Source organism: Chaetodon auriga, chromosome 14 (genome assembly GCF_051107435.1).
Source record: "Chaetodon auriga isolate fChaAug3 chromosome 14, fChaAug3.hap1, whole genome shotgun sequence".
NCBI lineage: Eukaryota > Metazoa > Chordata > Actinopteri > Chaetodontiformes > Chaetodontidae > Chaetodon > Chaetodon auriga.
The window spans coordinates 19,003,966-19,025,203 of record NC_135087.1 but is presented as its reverse complement, the minus strand read 5'-3'; the positions used below and the strand labels follow the sequence as shown (position 1 = coordinate 19,025,203).

General features: G+C 44.2%; 2 protein-coding genes across 3 annotated transcripts; one reads left to right on the top strand and one right to left on the bottom strand.

Moving 5' to 3' along the window:
- Nucleotides 1–1,137: 1,137 nt before the first annotated feature.
- Nucleotides 1,138–10,252, bottom strand: mia2 (MIA SH3 domain ER export factor 2). Of its 2 annotated transcripts, XM_076748541.1 has the most exons (23): nucleotides 10,018–10,252; nucleotides 9,102–9,233; nucleotides 8,921–8,942; nucleotides 8,645–8,733; nucleotides 8,333–8,404; nucleotides 8,049–8,159; nucleotides 7,834–7,905; nucleotides 7,620–7,724; nucleotides 7,140–7,262; nucleotides 6,740–6,919; nucleotides 6,534–6,624; nucleotides 6,283–6,350; nucleotides 6,121–6,191; nucleotides 5,945–6,046; nucleotides 5,748–5,844; nucleotides 5,507–5,574; nucleotides 5,316–5,401; nucleotides 5,066–5,179; nucleotides 4,423–4,572; nucleotides 3,152–3,307; nucleotides 2,865–2,917; nucleotides 2,601–2,778; nucleotides 1,138–2,499 (listed from the first exon to the last, which is right to left on the bottom strand). In XM_076748541.1, exons 1-23 carry the CDS (start codon nucleotides 10,117–10,119, stop codon nucleotides 2,279–2,281), a joined length of 2,463 nt encoding a protein of 820 aa, XP_076604656.1. In that variant the 5' UTR covers nucleotides 10,120–10,252; the 3' UTR covers nucleotides 1,138–2,278. The 2 variants fall into 2 exon arrangements, with proteins under 2 accessions (XP_076604656.1, XP_076604657.1); XM_076748542.1 differs by lacking the exon at nucleotides 4,423–4,572.
- Nucleotides 10,253–17,566: 7,314 nt separating this feature from the next.
- On the top strand, nucleotides 17,567–20,721 carry gemin2 (gem (nuclear organelle) associated protein 2). The gene is made up of 10 exons (XM_076748871.1): nucleotides 17,567–17,840; nucleotides 18,166–18,250; nucleotides 18,534–18,623; nucleotides 18,723–18,782; nucleotides 18,891–19,007; nucleotides 19,179–19,223; nucleotides 19,317–19,385; nucleotides 19,535–19,645; nucleotides 20,003–20,061; nucleotides 20,298–20,721. Exons 1-10 carry the CDS (start codon nucleotides 17,719–17,721, stop codon nucleotides 20,335–20,337), a joined length of 798 nt encoding a protein of 265 aa, XP_076604986.1. The 5' UTR covers nucleotides 17,567–17,718; the 3' UTR covers nucleotides 20,338–20,721.
- The last annotated feature ends 517 nt before the right edge of the window (nucleotides 20,722–21,238 follow it).

Genomic DNA, 21,238 nt, shown 5'->3' with positions numbered 1-21,238 from the left:
ACAACACGGTGCAAAGAGAGCACTCCTCCCAGTAAAACTGACGTATTTAAGAAGTGACATGCACACACTCAAGAGCCAACCTACATATTATTATTATTATACATCCATAATAATAAATAAAAATTACTATTATTGTTCATTGCTGTTTGCACCAGGGATTTGAGGGAAACGATATTTCAGTTCTGTACATATCGCAGCAATGACAAGAAAGTTGACTTAATAGTCACTTCTTTCCACACACTGCTAAATCCCTTCATGTACACACAGTATAAGGCTGTTTTAAGCAGGATTTGTCAGCCTCTGGTTTAAAAAAATATTAGATGCTATTCAGAAAACCGTGCACTTGATTGTTAAATGTTACACAGCAGGAAAATATTGCTTCATTTTGCTGTATTTTTCAGCTTATTGTACATGTTTCAAACACAGAGGGGAGAATTTTCCCAGAGTCCTTCTTTAAGGACAAAACAAGTGGAAGCCAGAGTCAAGAGTCATTGTAACAAGATCAGCAGGACACTTCGGCTCTTGGTTTAAAGCAGCTTTCATGATGAAGGTAAAAGCCTGTTTAAGTCCACTGGAAAGCTTGTGAAATACAGTTATGATTCACCAAGAGGTGAAAACCATAAGAATCACTTTGACTAATGCTCTCATTCAACCTCTGAAGAATAATTTGGAGAATTCTTTTCAAGATCGGCACACGTGACATTCTCTATGCAAGTCAATGTGGAAAGTGGACCAGAAAACCCACAACTATCCCTTATTTTGGCTTAAAGCAGCTGCTAAATATCTACTCAGAATCTAACAGGGATGCTAAAATTATACAAAATTATTATTCATTGTAGTCTACTGATTTAAATTGAACAGTTGCAAATGTATTTTCACATGTGAATGGTCAGGTCGTTAGAGATCATTACATTGAAACTGTACTGTGCGATCAAAGTTACAATAAATTGAAAGTATATTTGGAATATTTAGCAACTACATAGTTACCATAACGAAATCGCTGCTGCTGCGTCGTATGTACAGTATTATAGAAAACACTGATAACTAAGCAAACATCCGAACGCTCTGTTCCTCCACTGATCAGTTTGCTCCTCAAACATCGCACACAACAAACTGAAGATGAATACATCCGTGAAATATGGAGACACTGACAATTTGGCATTCTTTATTCAACTATTTATAATCACTTTTTACAAAATTCACATGGGTGTCATCTTTATGGCTTAGAAGGCAGCCTCTCTTCCAGTCAGTCCTCGTTCATTCACTGCTCTGCGACAGCCAGAGATGAGTCACAGCTTACCTCGACGAAACGCAAGCAGCTTATGGAAACCACGTCCTTCAAGCCTGGGCCATATGCAAGTCACTGAAACATGATCAAAAACACTGCTCTTGGAAATAACAGCTTTGTTGATGAAGTCCTATGAATCCCACAGGGAAGCCAGCTAATTCAGTTACACACTTTAATTATATTTTAAGAAATTGCTTCATTTGACCTCAGGGATACTCGAGAGTTGAAGATAAACTCAGTTCAGCCACAGACAAAACAAGACCGGATCAGCTTTGATTTAAGTTTCATGGAATCCAGGTCAGTAACAACGTCGCTGATGAATGGCTGAATTTCTAAAATTATGCTGACCATGGCATGAGTGTTGGTGTGACAAAATATATTGTATAAGGCCTAAAAAGATGCATTTCCTCCCTGATAGCTTGTAATCATTTAGATTTCTCTTTCTGTACCGTCAGCATGAAATGTTGACTAATGCCATACGTGACACACTCGTTACTCTGCTGCATATCACACATATTAACACTTCTACATGCACACAATTCAAGCTGAGTGCCGTTAACAACCTGTATGGCATCGTCAAGCAAACAAGCGACTGTTTCTGGTTCACGTGGCATCATTGTCACACACAGACGTACAGATCAAGCAGCCGCGCTCCTGTCTGTGAAATTACACAACAGAGCTGAACTGCTGTCACTGCGACTCCACAACGACAGGGATGACAGGGCCGAGTGAGAGTAAGAGAAAAAGAAAAAAAAAAAAAAGGCAAGTGACAGGGCAGAAGAGAGAATGTGAACAGAGAAAGATGGAGCAGAAGCACACAGACAGCAGCAAAGTGGGCAAATGAAGGCTGACAGCTTCCCCACTCCTCATTAAACACACCCTCCTGGTTAAGAAGTAGATGCCAAAGAAAACATAAGGATGTAAAGTAGCAACCCGCCCAGCCATCCATCTACCTCAAACATCTCACAGCTCAAAAAAACCTGGTCAAGCTCAAATGGCATCTTCGGGCGAGGGTGTGTGCTCCTCTGGCAACTGGCTGTGAGGTGGGGACTCCTGAGGAGGCGGAGGACCCATGGATGGAGGTGGGAGGCCGTCAGGCAGAGGGGGTCGCATGAGGGGAGGAGGGTGAGAATGAGAAGCAGGAGGAAAAGGAGGTCCACCGGGAGGGAAACGAGGGGGGAACATCATCCCTGGAGGTGGAGGGGCCCACACTGGGGAAGGAGGAGACGGACAGAGAGTGTTAGGTTAACTCCGATGGCATTTAGAGATAATACGGTGCTACAATGTTGTGGAGATAGCTGTGACTACTTACTAGGCATCATGGGAGGGCCCCCGGGCCCCCTGGGAGGGTAGAAATCAGGCGGTGGTGGTCCATAAGGGGCTCTACGAGGAAAGGGGCCATCCATGGGGCCCATCGGGGGTCCAGGAGGGGGTACGCCCCCCATCCTTGGATCAACATCAGGGGGAGTCCTTCGATCACCAGGTGCAGACTGGTGACAAGGATCCAGAGGAGGTAAATGTCAGAGAGGCTGGACCACAGAACCAAACACACACATGCAGCTCACACACGTCTTACCTCTCTGTGCTCCAGTTCACCAGGACCAAGGCTGTTTTCTCTGTATGGGCCATCTGCACCAGAATGAATCAATGATTAAAGGACATGAACAATCAGGAAGTAGACAGTGTTTTTTTGTTTCGGGTTTGCATTTCAACACGTCAAGACCTTCACACAGGATTGAATTGTGCTTTTTAATGTGAGCTGAAACTTGTCTACGGTTCAAAAGGGTTCAAGATAACGAGACAGAATAGAGGAAAAAAACAATGAAGGAATGACAAGCAGCTATACAGATTGCAGCGACTCACCTGCCATGTCTGCAGGGTGAGGGGGGCCCGGGGGGAGAACCCTTGGATGGAGAGGGCCGGGTGGGAGGGAGCCTGGAGGGGGCAAAAGGCCCAGAGCTCCTGGAGGAGGTGGAGGTCTCCTGTACATTGGACCTCCTGGTTCTGGGAACATATAGCCTGAGAGAAAGGCACACAGTGAGAGACGTGAAGATGAATCAATATTATATCAACAGCTCTTTCCAAAGCTGTAAATAAGTCAAATGAGGCTCTAATCTGTACAATCATATTGATATTTTTGGAGGTTGCTCCATTTATAAGAAATTGGAGTGACATTTTGGAAGCGGAAAGTGTCTGATGTTGGGTGCGTAACGGCTTAAAAATAAGCCATTTTGTTGTTTTTACCTTGAACAATCTGTTGTATAAACTGTGTTTTCAGGTGGACTTGTGCCCTCAGGATCATGTGATAAATCATGATACTCAAAAACTCAAAATGCATTGAACACAATACACATTCACTGTCAGCATGCATTTAGCATGCACATGCACACTATACAGCGCTGACAGCTGACCTGCACGGGCACAACTGATAACCTCAATGATGGCTGCATTGTTTGACTGTCAACATCTGGGTTCCCAAATAGTGTGGAGACAGGACACAATGATGCCTTTAGAACATACATACACAAACAAAATCAAGGTGCACATGATGCCACACAGGTTGAATTTTGTCTAAATAATCCAATAATGATGAGGATGAAAGATTGATGATGCCGCAGAAATCCAGCAGTGTCACATGCAAATGTATCCCCATGAGAGCGAGGATTTAGAAATACAAATGCTGCAGTCTGCAGTCTGATTCTCACTTTAATATGCAAGAGCAGGAATCAGCAGGAACAGAGCTATTTTCATCTTTGCAGTCACAAGTCACTGCTCATGCTGTCAGCACTTCAAAACTGTTTTTATTTAGGTCACCTTGAGCAGACTAGAATCTTTACAGCATTGGAAAAAATCTTTCAACTTCTGTTAAAATTGTATTATAAGCAAAAAGAAAACACTGCTGAAATTAGTTTTAACTCTTGTGTACTTACCTGCTTCAAATCAAACGGAGGAAACACACTAATTTCTGTTGAATCTGATCTGAATCACCATCGTCAATATGTTCAGGGACAGGCCAGAGCTGGTCAGGCTGTGTGAGCATCACCAGCTGTTTCCAGTATTACAGGTTGACCTACTGGATGTTACTCTATGTCTTTCTCTTTGTCTCTCCTGCATACACACATACGCACACACACCTGGAGGTCCAAGGGGCCCGGGGGGTCCTGGTGGGGGTCCCCTGCGATCTCTCTCCCATGTAGGAGAGATTGAACCGCTGTCTGAATGAGGACCTCCACTGCGCTCCATCTCTCCTTGGCCACCTGGGGGCTCCATTGGGCCACGAGGCACTGCAGAGGAGAGGACCCGAGGAAAGAGACAGTCGGAGGAAAAGAAGGTGGGAAATAGAGATAATTGAAGATGATGATCAGCGGGAGAGGACGAGGGGGGGAGAGAGAGGGAAGGGAACAGGCAGAACCAATCGCCCAAAGACAAAATATCAGACAATTAGACAGTGTGACTGCAAGAGAGAGACAAAGAGAAAATGCTTTCCAGAGACTTTCCAGAGAGCCAACAGCATGCCAGCATACAGACCATGCCACTGCACCTGACTAAGCATCTACAGCTGATCATGCTTCATCCAGCTGCTCATCTCCAACATGCTGCAAGTGTTTATTGTAATGACTCTGTGAGACTGACACGGCTGCGCTCAAAATAACTCAACCCCCAAAAACATCACGAGAAGGTATTAGGAGACTGTCCTCAAAGTGTACGGTACGAATGAAAATAAGGAATGCTAAATTTATGCTTGTAGTGGTTGTGTCTCTACATGAGCGTCTTTACCTCTTGGAGACAGTCTAGCAGGTGGCCCGTCCATTAATGTAGGAGGAGACAGAAATGCTCTGGTTTCAGATGCAGGTCGACCCAGAGGAGATGGACCGTATGGTGACCTTTCAGCTGGAGGTGAAGGACAGCTTGGTGAGTGCAAAGTTGAGGACATCTGTGACCTACTGCATGTCCAGGTCAGGTCTATTCGGCACGGGATATAATGCAAGCTAGATAATGTGTGTTTGCTCTATATGTGTGTGCTAACCCCTGAAAGGCAGCGGTCGAGCCAGGCTGTCCAAGGCGTAGGGATCTTTGTCGAGGGCGTCTAGTTTAAACTGAGTGTCTGTCAGCCTGTAAACAAACACACCCAAGGTCAGCACATGATGACAAACATTGCCTATATCGTGTATACACCCTAACCTTTCGTAAATTTAAACGCAGTCACTGTTTGCTTACTTCTGTCTGAGGAGGGCGTTCTCTCTCCGGATGTCTGACAGATCTCGTTCTGCTGCTCGGGCTGCCAGCTGGAAAGTCAAGCCATCACCAGTAACACACCATGGCACACATGCACAGACACAGTCATCATCATGGTGGTTTAAGCATCAGAGTCCCACCAACACCAACAGATGTGTACAAAATGAATGCTCTCAGTACTGTCCCTCTCATGTGTTTTTGAAGCGTTCTGACTTTTACTAACCCAGTTATTGTGAGCCTTCTTCTCATGTGCTGATATTTGAGTCTGGTAAGACTGTTTGGTTTTCTCCAGCTCTTCCTCCATGTCCTCTGCTCGTTGTCTGAACAAAAGGTGACGTACAGGTGAGACTGAGTTTCTGCACATGGGAGGCGGATGAACATCGCACACGTGTTTGCTGAAGCTTTGTGGAAGCAGTGTACCTGTAGTTGTTGAGTTCCTCCATGGCCAGCGCGATGTTTTTGTCTGCTTTATTTAACTTCTCTTCTTTCTGCAGGCGTTCCTTCTCCTCTACTGTCAGCAGCCTGCAAACACATACGGTCATCAATCAAGCTTGCAGTTGCACTTGCTCTCCGTACACGTATCTGTGTGTGTGTACCTGTGCAGCTTGAGTTCATTCTCCTGGTACATTTCTGTCATAATGTGGAGTTTCTGTTGCAATCTTTGGACCTGAACACATGAATAAGGGAAAGTGAGTCCAAAAGCAAATGAAAGTGGAGCAACATTATAATTAAATATCACTCTAACACAGATCAGCTACCTGATCTGAGTAGCTTTCAGTGTCCGACTGCAGAGATAATTTCTCGTTCTCCAGCTCCTTAATGCTCACTAGGGGAAGAAACAAAAACACACAGTATAAGTCTAGTCTCTACACTGATATTACTGATTTGCCACCTAGAACTCAGCCAAGTGTTAATTATAACCCCAGGCTTCGTTTGACGTGTTTGTTCGCTATCAGACATCTTAATGACAGTCTTGGGAAAAACAGACACCAGTGGACACCTGACTCACCGAGCAAGTCTTCTTTAGCTTTGACTTCATCATTCAGTTTGGCAAACGCTCTATCCTTGTCTTCATCCACTGATTTGAGGTCTGCATTCAGCTGCACAGAAACACAAATACAACATATTAGCAGACATTCAGTAAAGTGTACAGAGATGCTTAAAATTACTGTTTAAGTCTAACACTGTATGCTTTTGTCAGCTATGGTCAAATACCTTAGCAGCATAGATAAGTTTCTGGACTTTCTGGAGATGGCCTTGTGCGTCTCCTCTTCCATTTTCCTCTCCTCTTCCTGCTGTCCCATTGGATGTCTCCTTCTCTCCCCCTTCCTCACCTTCCTCTCCCTCCAGGTCTGAATCCCAGGCTTTCATCCTCAGCAGTCGATCTGTCAAGGACTGGATGGATACAAATGTTTGGTATTAAACTAATTTCTGGCAATGCAAAGAAATGTTACTGTATCCTTGAACTTTTAAGGTGGCCTTCTATATCGTATATAGTTTGCAGTCTTCTTCTTTTGTGGTTCCTGAGATATGTCTGTTATGTGAAGTCCAGTTTTTATTAGAAGATCTGAGGTAAATTATACAGTAACTAGTTACAATATACTATAATTAATACCATTATACGCTCATCCTTGTTGGCCACATCCTGCAGCATCCCGTTGTGGGCGGCCTCACACCTGCTCATCTCTGCCTCCAACTCACACACTCTTTCCGCCCATCCCTCCACCTGCTGCCTTAACTGCAGAGAGGAAGAGATGAGCAGAGAGATGAAATGATGGTGTTGAAAACAAGGGGAGTAAAGATGGAAAAAGAAGAGACAAAGATACAAAATATGTAAACAATAGATCATATTTTTAACAATTCTGTGTACATGAGTTGAAAAGAGTTCATACAGAAAACCGTGAATCTAGTACAGTATGTGATTCGATGGACTGAATGGAACAGACTGGCTAAGCAGTACATTACAACCATGCAAAAGCAAAAGCACCTCACTTGCTACAATGTACAGTAATTGGCGGAGTGTGTGTGTGTGTGTGTGTGTGTGTGTGTGTGTGTGTGTGTGTCTGTGTGTGTGTGTGTGTGTACATCATCCTACCTGAGCGTTGCTCTCTTGTAGCAATGTGTTCTCCTCTCCAGCAGTTTCCAGATTCCTCTGGTGTCTGTCACTGTTCATATCGTACACTTTCAGAGTGGTCTGTGTCTAGAGACAAAGGGGCAGCGATAATGTCACATGAAAAACGGAGGGACAGAGCAGCGGAGGAAAAGATGGACAAGCAAAGAGGAGAAGATTAGGTAACAGATGACTGCACCTGCTCTTCCTGTGACTGGAGGTCTTTGGCTTCTTCTTCAAATGTTTTCATGCTCTCTTCAAGCACCGTTATCTAGAAGGATAAACAACAAATAACCCACTCCATCAATATCACACTACTGCAATAGATTGCCATTCCTATTCAAATGTGATTCTTGAATGGTAACTGTAGATGTTACGGTTTAGTATTGTTACTAGTAGTGTGAGTCCCCCTACCCTCCTCTCTTGCTCTATCCTATGGTTTCTCTGCTGGTCCAGTTGATCCTTCAGTTTTTCAAGATCTCCCTCCAGCTCCCTTTTAGTATGTTCCAACTGTCTGGCTTTGGCCTGGAGGGGCAAGAAAACAAGACATGCTCAGAAGACCCTTGTGAAGTGTGAGCAAAAGAGAAGAGTTGAATCACGATGGTAAAATGTGATAAATCATTAGCGGTCCGGTTTTGATGTCCAAGTAGTTCAAGATTTCATAATCTCTGGTTAATTCCCTGGTCTCTCCGCCTTACCTCCAGATGCTCTGTCTTTTGAGTTTGGGCCAAGACACCACTGTCCCTCAGTGAGCCCTCCAGGTCATCGTACTGCAAATGACACATAATGAGGAAATGAATCTGAGTAAATTTAAACTTTTGTTCATACCAGTCTGCAATTACTTCGTAGTGAGAGTTTCTGCTTTTTGATTACACATCCCACAACATCCATAACACAGTGCATCAACTAATTCAGATGTTTTTCACGCCATGGAAATCAAATTAAATGAATTTGGCCTCAGTTGTGTATTAGCCAGGCTCTGTTAGCCGTCAGTCAGCATTGGTACCGACCTCTTGTTGACATTCGCTGAGAGTCTCAAGGACTTTACACTTTTCATCCAGAAGCTGTTCAACCTGCCCAGCCATCCACCGCTCTTTCCCTGAAAACAAGGATACAAACCTTATAAACACATTGAAAATATTTTTCAGTTGTTTCTTAAATATTTCTGCTGAATGAATTAATATACAGTGTGCAGAAAGATGCTAAATTGGCAATGATTCGATACATTACTTTTATTTCTCTCATCATAAAAAAGTGATATCACGGAAGAAGTTGTGACAACTTACTTCGATACATTCTGCTTTTGACCTGTGATTGAATAAGAAGAAAACAATGGTGAACTAGTAGCCATTAAGGGGCTTAATCTGCTGTTTTTCTGTCTGTTTGGACCAACACTACAAATTCATACATTGTACAGATACAAAATCTTTGTCATGTTGATGCATATATACAAGGCCGTGTACTTACAGAGCTATAACATCTACAGGTGAACAACAGCACCGTCATCAGCCCCACCACACTGGAGATGATGACTGGTTCCCATGGCACCCCATACAGGTCTGGCCCAGGTCTGATGTCATCGGGCAGTGATGAGACAACCTGAATGAAGAGGAGAGAGCTCTTTAGTTTAGCACCTGGTCTGAAAGTACATTTTTAAACAGAGGTGTGTGATCCTTTTAAGTGTGGGAACTACATTTGATTCACTCAGTTTAACTTAAGGATCAGTTCCTTCCTACTGCATGACTGGCCTGCATACTACTTCTAATCAAGGCATCAGAGACTAGCAAAACAGCTGTTTCTTCAGTAGGTAGGGTTATGCTTCTTACATCTCGAAAAGGAACCAAACAACTTTAACTTTGAGTAGCTACAACAGTCTTAAAATTGACCGCTAATTACATGTATATTACAAATGCGCATTAGTTGGTATTGCAAATAGTTAGCCTTGACTACTCATCCCTCACGATTTACCACGCAGCTACTGAAGAAAATAAATGATAGTAAGGCAGCATATATATTAACTCTGCTTCAAGAAGAACTCTAAAACATCCAGCACATCTTAGCTGAAAGATTAGAAACAGTAGGGAAGCATAACAACACCTGATCAGACACACTGTCGTTACTATCAATTAGCTAGCTAACTCTTACTAGCTAACTGTGAAGAGCAGCAAACATCTCAAAAAGCAATAGAAAAGCTCCGTGTTGTCTTGACAGCTGGTTAACGACACTGGCAGGACACACATGTTGTCAAGCATGAGCTGTACAAACTTAAAAGACGTGTTCTGCAATAATACAGAGCAGTTTTAGACTGCTTGACATGCCGTTACGATTTGTCAACTGTGAAGGCTAGTAGGTAAATGCTAACGAAACCTGCCACATAACGTACATCCTTCACTTTCTCCACGGCGATACTGTAGTAAGCCTCTGCCGTCGCCTGAAAGTCGACCGCTTTGCTGGCCAACTGGTCGCTTGTCGCATGTTCCGCCATTTCCGAATTATTTCATTTGGTTATTATTTTATGACTATCTTCCATTTAAACGGACATTAAAAGCAGAAACTGAATCCATCAACCGGGCAAGCGGCGATTTCACATCCTATTCACAACACGGACGCTCAAGAGTGAACCACGTCACGGAGAACGTCGTAGGAGGGGAGGGGGTGTTTGATTCTTCCTACAAACTGTTCGTAAACGTTTGGTTAGACTGTTACGCTTAGGACATTGATAATACTTCATGCATTATATATATATGAAGAAGTTTTGAATAAATATATTGATTTGAGCACTCATAGACTAATGTAGATAGAAATACACCCCCGCCAGCATAAATGGTTCACCCCCAACGTCACCAATTGTAAAATGCCACACTGGCAGATCGGAGCACTTTCAGTGTGACACAAAAAGAAACAGGTGTCATTAATGTAAATGGTATATTCTCAATGTCGTCTTTGAAAATCCCTAAAAAATAAAAGAACTATTTAAATTGTGACACGGATATGTTAAAAGCTATCTTCCTGAAGCACCGTATCACCATGTGTCACTTTTGTCACTATTGAGTTACGGCCGCTGACAAACAACACGCCTGTGTAAGTAGGACACAGGTGAAGTCATGCATCAGTGTGGCGTTTAACTTTCACCCAATGTATCGAAAGGTACTCACCACACTGGCCTCATTTTCTTCCATTTCAAACTAGAGAATTAGTAGCACTCTTTAAACATTTGAAACAGGTGGATTACCCGCTGGCTCAGCCTGTGCAACAGGCATGTGACTGATTTGACAGAGACGAGCTGGCTTGACAGCTGAGACGGAGACAAGCAGGATGCCAGAGGAGAGTCAGATCGACATGTGACAAGTTCAGTGTCTTAAAGAACCAGATTCCACAGTACATAAACACTTAAAGAACATCTGGATGACCACTGAAGTACCATCATACCTACTTAAATTTTTGTAAGGGGAAAAACAGGGAATTAACATATTTCATTTTTAAAACTAGTGTCCCCATAACTCTTACCTGTACAGTCAGCCATATGAGGAGCTCCTTCGCTGCATTAACATGAGTGGCTGAATCTTCAGCGATCTGATGAACAAAGTCCAGAATTTGCTCCATTCTTTCTGGAGTTAGAGACAAACATAATTTAAAATGAAAATAAAAAGCTTTACTTCTTTGTCACAATGGTACTGATAATACAATATTAGTAGAAAGACCCAAAGATTTCATGTTTGTTTTAATGTATTCGTGTATTGTTGTAAAAAAGGAAAAGTTAATAATGTTCTGGCCATGGCATAATACTCCAGGTTGTGAGATTGTGTGTCACAGGAATGAGGATGCTGCAGGTCAAGTCGAGCTCCCTCTCATATGTTACTGCTCTTTATCTTTTAATCATCGTTCAATCCTTCTCGATGAAGGCATGCTTTAGTCATCCATACCAGTGGCTGTGGACGGGACTCAGGGGAAACTCTCTCTTCTTCACTTCTGTTTTCCTTCTCTCCTCTTTTCTCATCCTCAGTTCCCCCCTCTTTTCCTGTGCCACCATTCAGCTGTCTATCTTTCTCTTTTTTCACTCCCATCCATTTACCTCTCAGCGTGTTGTCGTCCAGGCCAACAGAGCAATCTCCCATCTCACTCGACTTGAAGGCGATTTCCTTGTCTTTGCTGGCCACAGATGTATCTAACAGGGAAACACATGCACTCCGAGTGACATCACTGTAAGTCAAACCCAATCTAAAATTGAAATATTAAATGCACTTAAAGTCAGTCATGATCTCTGAGGCGGCGTAGACAAAAATACCTTGATGGTTTGTGTTAGTGATGTCTGATTTTCCTGTCTTCAAAGTCTCTCTCACTCTTGCCAACAGCACTTGTAGCTTCTCAAGTGCAATGAGCGTTGTGGTTTTCTCCTTTTCCTCCTGTGGTGCATCCACAAGCCCCATGGTAGGAGCAACCAGTGCCTCCCTGTGATAATGCAGAAGTCCCTCTATATCCAGCAATATAGATTCATCACCATCAGGGTCATCACTCATGGTTTCTGAGCTTCCTAAAACATAATCCAAAAACTGCAGCTTGTGTCGCCCAAAGAGCTCCATCAAAAGAGTCGTCTCCTCCGCGCTCATGTGGGCAAGGAGGCTCTTGTATTGTTTGGAGAGGGTTTTTGCAAGGGTCTGCATCGGGGATGGAGATGATGTCTGGATAGAGGGAGAAGGAGGAGGAGGAGGAGAGGGCTGCAGCTGCTGTTGAGACACAGCGATGGGTGCGTCTGTGTGCAAATCCTGAATGTAAACCTGAGTAGAATCAGCAGGTGAATCCAGTTCTTGTTCAGGAGTCAGAGGGTCTTGGGCCTTGGACGTCTCAACTGTGTTAGAAGCCAAACTTGGGGCAGATGTTTCACTGAAATAGCTGAGGGCGTTTTTGAAAAGTCCAAACGCGCCTCCCCTCTCCGTCTCTGCTCTCCCTTCACTGTGACCATTAGACAGAAGTGAAGAATCAGCTGGATGTTGAGACACATGTGGAGCAGCCTGCTCAGACATCACAGCCTGACTTTCAACAGGGTCACTAGACGAAACTGACATTTCTCCTTCGGCCTTGAGTTCAGTGTCAGCTGTATTACCGTCACTTTCTTTCATCTGCATGTCAGCATCCTCGTTCACTGTTACATCACCCTGCTTCACGTTTATCTCCCTCTCCTCTTTGTCAGTGTTGTCCTCTGCATCGACCTCATGATCAGAGTGCATTTGCTCTGTTTTCTCCTCAGAGGAAATCTCATTTCTGCCACTTTCACTGTCTTCAGGCCTAGTTTTATCTCCCTGACAGAGCGTGTTGTCATCACAAAGGTCAATGTCTGTTGCCTTACTGGAATGCAGTTGATCATCCTCTTTGTTCTCAGCCATCTGGTCAAGTAAAATGGGATCAGGAAGGCCGTTTTGGCCACTTCCACCTGAATATAGCAGATCACCGTCTGTGTCATCGATTTTCTGATTAACTCCTGAAATGTTAGGATCAGAGATGCTGTAAGCATTGTTGCTTTTGACGTCTTCATTCCCATTTAGATTTGATTCACTGTTTGTCTCCACGCCCTGCTCTTCCTCCTCCTCATTGGCCTCATCATTTTTTTTCTCTTCCTCCTGTTTTCTATCCTCCTCTCTCTCTGTGTCCTCTGATGGTACCGTCTGACTCTCTGCTGTCCTGTCTGCTAATATCTGATCACTGTCAGCTACTGGGTTTTGCTTCCCTGCCTCTGCTTCCCCTTCGTCTATTGAGCTCAAGCTATGCACAGAATCGTTTCCATCCCTGTCCCTCATAAATCCGTCTTCTCTGGCTGGAGGATTCCCCTCTTCTTCTTTGTCCTTCCTCTCGTCCTCCACCTCCTGCTTTTCCTCACCCTCCTCCTCTTTCGTTCCATCCTTGGCCTCTTCCACCTCCTCCTGTTGTTTGTTTTCTTCCTCTCTCTTCTCTTCTTCGGTCTGTCTCTGCTCAGTCTCTGTGGACATTTCGGAGAGCACAGATTCCGACCTGCTCTCATCCCGTGTCTCCTTCTCATTGCTTTCAGACTCTGACCTGTCGATGTCATTCTGATGGTGCGTTGAAGAGTGGAGGTCATTTTCCATCTCAAAATGAGATGACTGAACTTGGCTTTCTTCGTCCTCCCTTCTCTCCTCTTCCTTTAACTCTTCCACATCCTCCTGTTTTTCCTCTTTTATCTGCTGCTGCTTTTCCTGTAACTCCTTCACTTCCTCCTGCTTCTCCTCTCCCTTGGGCTCAACCACCTCCTCTTGCTTCTTCTCTTCCTTTATCTCCTCCACCTCATCCCTTTTCTCCTCTTCCTTTAACTCCTCTTCCTCCCCCTGGTGGTCTTCTTCTGTTACCCCCTCCACCTCCTCCTGCTTTACCTCCTTCCTTAACTCTTCTATCTCATCCTGTTCCCCCTCTTCCTTGATCTCCTTCACCCCCTCTTGCTTCTCCTCTTCTTTTAACTCCTCTACCTGGTCCTGTTTTTCCTCCTCCACTTCCTGATTTGCCCCAACCACCTCCTCTAACTTTAACTCTTCTATTTCCCCCTGTCCTTCCTCCTCCTTTGACTCCTCTACGTCCCCAGGCTCTGTTTCAGAGGCTTCAGGCATCATTTCAGTGCTTCTGTTGTGGGATGATTCAACCTCTGGAGAGCTGCCCTCCTCTCCCTCCTGTGCTAACTCACCCTGATGTGTCTCTGCTTCAGTCTCAGCCAGTGAACCTGAATGATCAACATGGGTTCCTTCACTGTGATCGGTTAATGTGCTGCCCTCCACTGAGACCAATTCATTTCTCTCCTCGGCTCCTCGAGGCTCTTCCTCACCACCGCTGACGTGACTTTGTTCTGCTGAGTCATCAGGTTGAATTGTGGGAATTTCTGCGTGAAGTGCATCTGTCTCTGCATGCGTCCCTTCATTCATGTCAGTGGGTTCTTCTGTGTTGTCAGTCTGAGTTGGGATGTAAGCCCTTTCCTCAACCACGTCCTCTGCTTTGTCCTCCTCAACCTTGCCTCCAGATTGTCTCCTGGATTTTGAATTTTCTTCCTCAGAACTGAAATCGGGCTCTAAATTGTAGTCAGATTGTGTCAGAACACCCTGATCAGTGTCGCTCATTTCAATTCCTTCTTCTGCTGGCTCTCTATTGTTATCCTCAACCACATGTTCTACTGATTTGGCCATCTGATTATCTATATCCTGCATTTCTGAAGATATTTCCACATTTAGTATGTTTGTCTCTTTCTCGTTATCATCTAAAACGTTAGCATGCTCTTCTTCCTCACTGCCCACTTGAAAAAAACTGTTGAGCATTTCACCTCCAGCCTGAGGAGAAATGTCTTGTTGACTGACCGACGATGATGCATCTTCAGATAAGACACTATCCTCGCCACTGTCTAAAGCACCTTTATCATTATTACTGTCAGCAGTGACTGTCTCTGTCTCTGATGGCTCATGTTGGTCTTTCAGCATTTCCTCCATCTTTAATTCATTGCTGATTTCTGTCCTTATCTCCTCCTCTATCGGCGCAGGCTGTGATAGACTGGTATCTACATCCTCTGAGGCTGACTGTTGTTCTAAAGTTTTGCCCTCTTCTGTCTCCTTAATATCACTTCCTTTACTTTCATCTCTCTTTTCTTCTCCGAAGCCCAACATGTCCCCGATCCCCATATCAAACCAAGAGCTAGATGCTGGCTGTCCTTCCTCCCCCTGGATGGTCTCCTTGGCCTCTCCTTCAGTTGCTGTCACATGCTCCGACTCCTGATTGGTCAGGCCAAACCCCAGAGTGTTAGACAGTCCGTTTCCCAGCCAATCTAATGTCCCCATCTCTTCCTTCTCCTCTTCATGTAAATGGCTGCCTTCTAGGTCCAGAGACATCCTCCTACTCCTGAATGTCTCAGCTGGCTCTTGTTCTTTGTCATGTTCTCTTTCTTCATCTTGCTCTTTTTCTGCAGAGAGATCTGCTTGTTTCTCTCCTCCAAAGCCAAGCCACCCAGTCATGGTTGAAGTGAGAGAATCAGCTTCTTCTCTACTTTTCACAGCATCATCAGGTTTGCCTTCTCCTCCCAAGCCCAGCCATCCCGTCACAGAAGACGTGAAAGAAGCTTCGGCCTCTGTCTCTTTTCCCTCATCTTTGGCATCTAAATTGCCAGGTTCTTCCTCTGTAGCCAGACCTAACCATCCTGTCACTGAAGAACCGAGCCATGACGAGGAGGCAGACCCACCTTGTTCATTCGGAGCAGCGGGATTCTCCTGTGCTTCCTCCCGAGTCTCTGCAGCAGCATCACCGGTGTATTTGCTTTGGTCCTTGTCTGTTGCTGCACCGTCAGTTTCCTGAGCTGAACCTGGAGCTTCTGTCGAGACAGCTTCAGATGCTGAAGGGCTGTCAGCATTTGTGTCACTGGTGTACGGGGTGGGGTGGGTGGTTTCTGGCTCCTCGTTTTGAATTTTCTCACCATAATCATCCTCATCATCACTGTCCACATAACCGTGGTCAATGAGATAACCAAATTCATCCATACAGAAGAAATCGGACTCCTGGATGAAGAGAGGAAATGAGGGCACTTTAGTTATAAAGCATATATTTTGTACAGATTCAACAAGTATTCATTCAAGGGTAAATACGACCACATCACTGTAGACCAGTTACATTTTTCTTCTATTTATTTACTATCACCGGCTATAGTTGTAATGATAGAGTATGTTTTGCTCAAAGTCTCTCCTCTGAAGAGCTACTGAAATCAAAGCCTGTTTACCCGTGTTTCCATCACTTTCTCCGTAGTTGCATGAACCTGCTCTTCTTGCACTGCATCCTTTGGGAAATAACCAAACTGTTTGTCAATCTAGAAGAAAAAAGGACAGTTCTGTAAGACGGGGGTGCTCTCCCAGATGTCTGTATTTATCATGTACAAGGGTAACATGCAGTCATTCATCCAATCAGTGCTGAGAATCTAAACTGTGTGTATTGTATTCAAGACTAATCTCTTGTGTGTCAAAGAGTGAGAGAGTGAGTAGATGATATCTACTCGAGATATCTGACTTACACTGCCTGCCCAGAGGTCTTCCCTCTTCCCAATCAGTTTGTGGTAAACAAAGATGGTGTCTCCTCGTCTGAAGCTCAGGAAACGGCAGTCTTTACCATGGTGGTCCCTGATGGCCTGCACTCTGCTCATCAGGCCTATACACACACACACACACACACACACACACACACACACACACACACACACACACAAGCACACAGCCACGAAGAGGTTATTCAGATAGAAAATAGATTAAATGTATAAATGGAAAGAAACATCATCATCACAAAGAAAGCTTTGGAATCAGATTTCATTTTCTGTAAATTAAGAGTGTATCACAAACTGGAATAATATATTAGCAGTGTAAGACTTACTTTCACACTCAGAATCTCCACAGATCTTGTAGTCAGACAACAATCCCAGATTTAAGTGAGGTAGAATCACAAAAAGTACGCCTGTGGCCCAGAGGACTTTGACAACCTGTGAAACAGCCATTCTTGTTCTTTTAACAGCAACGTATCAAGAGAAAACGTCCATAATGGGGGGAAACAATCCGAGCAGCTGTCCTGGCAAGTGGACATTGCCTCTGAGCTGTTGCTTTCATGAAGACTCAATGGTAAATGAGGGAGCTGAGATAAGATATCGGGCTAGCATGGAGATAATCATTAACATCCAAGAGCTGCTTGCAGTAGGCCTGCAGAATATTATCTGATGAGTGGTCAAAGGTTTTTATTTTATTTCATTAACGTTGGAGGAAAAGAAGCCACTGTGAAATAACAAAACAAACACAGTGACAAATAAGTGTTCTGACATGCTAAAACGACATTGTGTGGACTTTGTACCTCATCAAAAACACGGGCAACACGACTAGCGTTCATCACCATGACAACCCGCGTCGCACAAAGACGACGTCATCACTCCGCCTTGACAGCCAAGATGGCGACCTAGTGTGCGCCTGGAAGGAATGCATTGTTTATGTCGCCAGAAAACTTTTTTGTTGTAAGTCGCTGCTTCATTCGCATCTTACTTCGTTCGTCTTGACAGAGCTTAGCTTATAGTCGGTAGAAAATGAAGTCCGACGTGGAGGAGTTAATGCCGAGGTTGCTGCCCCTTGACTTCGCAGCCGGTGCGGAGGACCTGGACCTGAATGGACCGCCGAGAAACCCCCATGAATACCTCCGTCAAGTCCAGTGAGTTCACCTAAAACAGCTCCCTTTTTTACGTTTTGACATTGGAGAATTTGTGTGAGTTACTGCCCTGTATACCACACTGATGCTGCCACCGGAAGCATTGCCACGTTGAATATGGTGGATAGTGAAAGCAGAGGGCTCATCATCTGATATAACAGAAGTTTACTGTGACGGCCAGTGTGATATTGGAAGCCATCCCAGGGTTACAATAAGTATTGTTTTATGCTCTCATTTCCACTCTTTGCTCAACTGTACTCTACTACCCAAAAAGGAGTAGAGCACATCAGTGAAGCCAGTTTGTGCTTGCATGTTTCCTTTCCATCAGGCTGGAGGCGTCGCTGTGTCCGGAGGTGGTAGTTGCTCAGATTGACCCCAAGAAACTGAAGAAGAAACAAACAGTTAATGCATCTGTGAGTAAATGTGCACAATGAGGAATGGCATTTCAAATGCGTGTGCATTCATTATAAAAGCCCATCCTGGGTGGTTATTACAAAGGCTGTACATGTTGTGCTATGAGATTAAATGTTGAAATAAAGTACAAGTTGATCCAAGCTACAGCAGCTAGTAGTCAGGCTGTTTATTAAATGACCTACCAGGAACACATGGAGGATATTAGCATGTATGAGATGAGGTGGGATGAGTAAAATGGGTTTTGTGCCTTCCGTGGTTTGAGAGCTCTCTTCTGTGTTTCAGGTGGCAGGGTGCCATGCTGCTCCTCTTGGTTTCTCCCCCAGTCTCAGTTGGCAGCAGCAGCAAGTCAGTAACTTCTCAGCTGTCAGACAGGTAAAACAAAATGCTTCCGAGTCTTTTTTTTTTTTTTTTTTACTTCAGTCCAAAACAAAAAAACTCAAGTCGTCTTTGCGTTCTGCATTTTGCTTTCAGAGCATTGCAAAGAACCGGACTCACTGGAGCAGCCAGAGTCTGGACGACAATGTGCTGATGGTGAGGGGACGGCGTGGTTGCAGTAGATACACACAAGAGACAAACTGAATGAGATTTTGCATTCATTCTAAATTCATATCCATTGGTGTGCGTGCATTTGTCCCACAGCCAAAGCTAGCGGACGAGGAGGGCTGGAAGAGGTTTTGTTTAGGAGAGACGGTCTATCTGGGCACTTCGTCCCTCCACACAGTTGCTGACCCAGAGCCAGCACTGGACTATAGCAAGGTTGTATGAGTGTGTCTTTGTGTGAAGAGAAGGATAAAGACTCACTGAACCATATACTGAGCTGTCAGTCAATGGTGTCGGAATATTGTCATATTTTAAGCAATTCACAAAGTTTGAAGAGGACTCGAAATGTAAACAGTTAATTGTTGCTTCCTCTGTCGCTGCTCTCAGATGGGCTTCCCTCCCTTCCTGAGCATAGTGAGCAGACTGAACCAGGTGAGTGTCCTCCTCACTCAGACATCGCGCTCACACTCTAAACCAGTTCAACAGTGTCATCATTATGGATGTTTCCTCCTCACCTCTCTGCAGTCCACGGTGCTGATGGTGATGGAAATTCTGATCAGCTGGTTCGAGGAACGCGAGTTTGTTCCACAGTTGGTGAGTTTAGACTCATTTTTCAGTCCAATGCTACAGTCACATTTCAGTGTTAGTTTGTCTTTTGACCATTCAGCGGAGAAGAAATGCTTCTTGAATGTGAGTATGAAAGGTGATGGGTCACTCAGTGTAGTTGTTTTTGTTGGTCATAGGGTCGCTGGCTTTATTCTTTGTTGGCCTGCCTGGAGAAGCCTCTGCTGCCTGAAGCCCACTCCTCCATCAGACAGCTGGCCAGGAGATGTGCTCAGCTCCGCAGCACGCTGGTAGGATTCACTTTGTACCATGACATGCTCTGTTCTTTCATATGTGTTGAAGTGGAAATGTACATGTTGCTATTTCTGCATACTTTCTCTATCTTTGGTGGCAAAACCTCACTGCTCAAGTGTTCACACTGGACTTCACATTCTAGCGTATCCTCTCACAACTCATGCTTTCTGGCAGTGCATGCCAGGATCAATAAATGTACAACTCCACAGATCAATGCATTTTTATCTCTGTAGAAAGATTTGAAATGGTAAACACTCACAGCAGTTTGTTTTCTGTCAGATCATTTGACTCTCAGTGTGATGTATTGGAGCTGACAGTCTCTCTGCGTCTATCCTGCTTTTATGATTCCACAGGAGAGTCCGGAGGATGAGAAGCTCCCTGCCCTCAACCTGCTCATCTGTCTTGTTGCCAGGTATTTGCCAATAAGTTCAAGCAGTTTATATTCACGGAATATTTTCTGTTGTGGCTGTCTGCATGGTGGTTTTCAGAGGTTTGTGAGCTTAACTAAAATATCTGTTTACAGTAACCAACATATTACAATCTGAATGATATGCAGTACATACTCTATGTACACCATGTCAGATTTAGCCTCTGTGCTAAACGCTGTATGTGTGCAGTTCTGCTCATTTCCTTTTGTCTGTCCTGCAGATACTTTGAACAGAATGACCTGGCAGACCAGCCTGAGTGAACAATGGGCTGAACTGTGGCAACGAAGCAACGACCAGTCTGGACAGGACATTTAGGAACATGTTGAGAGCCCTCTTTGTCACGCAGCCTTCAGACAGCGAGCTCTGCAGTCAACATGAAATGTCTGAAGGTGGAGGTTATGTGCCAGCCTCCATGCACATGTTGCAGACAGACCCAAAGGGACTGGATCATCAACTCAAACCGTGTTATTGCAAGTAACCAAGTCATTTGGTCACTTGAATGGACCTCTGCTGATGCAACGGGGCAGAAGCCAAAACAGAATGATGATGATCATGTTTGATGGGAAAAAATGCTTTTTCTTTGTGAATTTAGTCTTGAGGTTTATATGTAATGATTTGTATATTAAACTGAGGATTTGTAGGATAACTACTCTTGTGGATATTGTTGTTGGTCATAAATGTTTAAGCCCCAGCAAATATCTCAAATATAGTTGCCAATATTAATAATGTGACTTTTTTTTAACACATATGACCTAACAGAAAACTAACAGTGATCCACAGAGGATAGCCTCCGTAATCATCTGACTTTTCTTGTATCTCAACCACCTCAGTGTCACCTTGTTTCGGGGTAACCAACCAATCAAACGTGGCAGCCACACCTCAGATGATCAGCTTCTTTTGTAGAGAAGTCATTCCAGTTGCAGTTTACTGCTCGCCTCCACTGGTGAGGCACAAACATTTAGTACAGTTAAACAGTTTTCAGAAATTTGCAAAATGAGAAATCGTTGCTTAAAAAACTGGATATAGCCCTACTGAGGGATACAAAGACACCTGTTGTGTGTCCTGATTTCACAAAACAGTTGCATTTAGGGAGCTTTCAGAATGAGACATCCTAATCCTCCCATTTTGAGGCATTCACCTGTGGACAGGTCTTGAAATGCA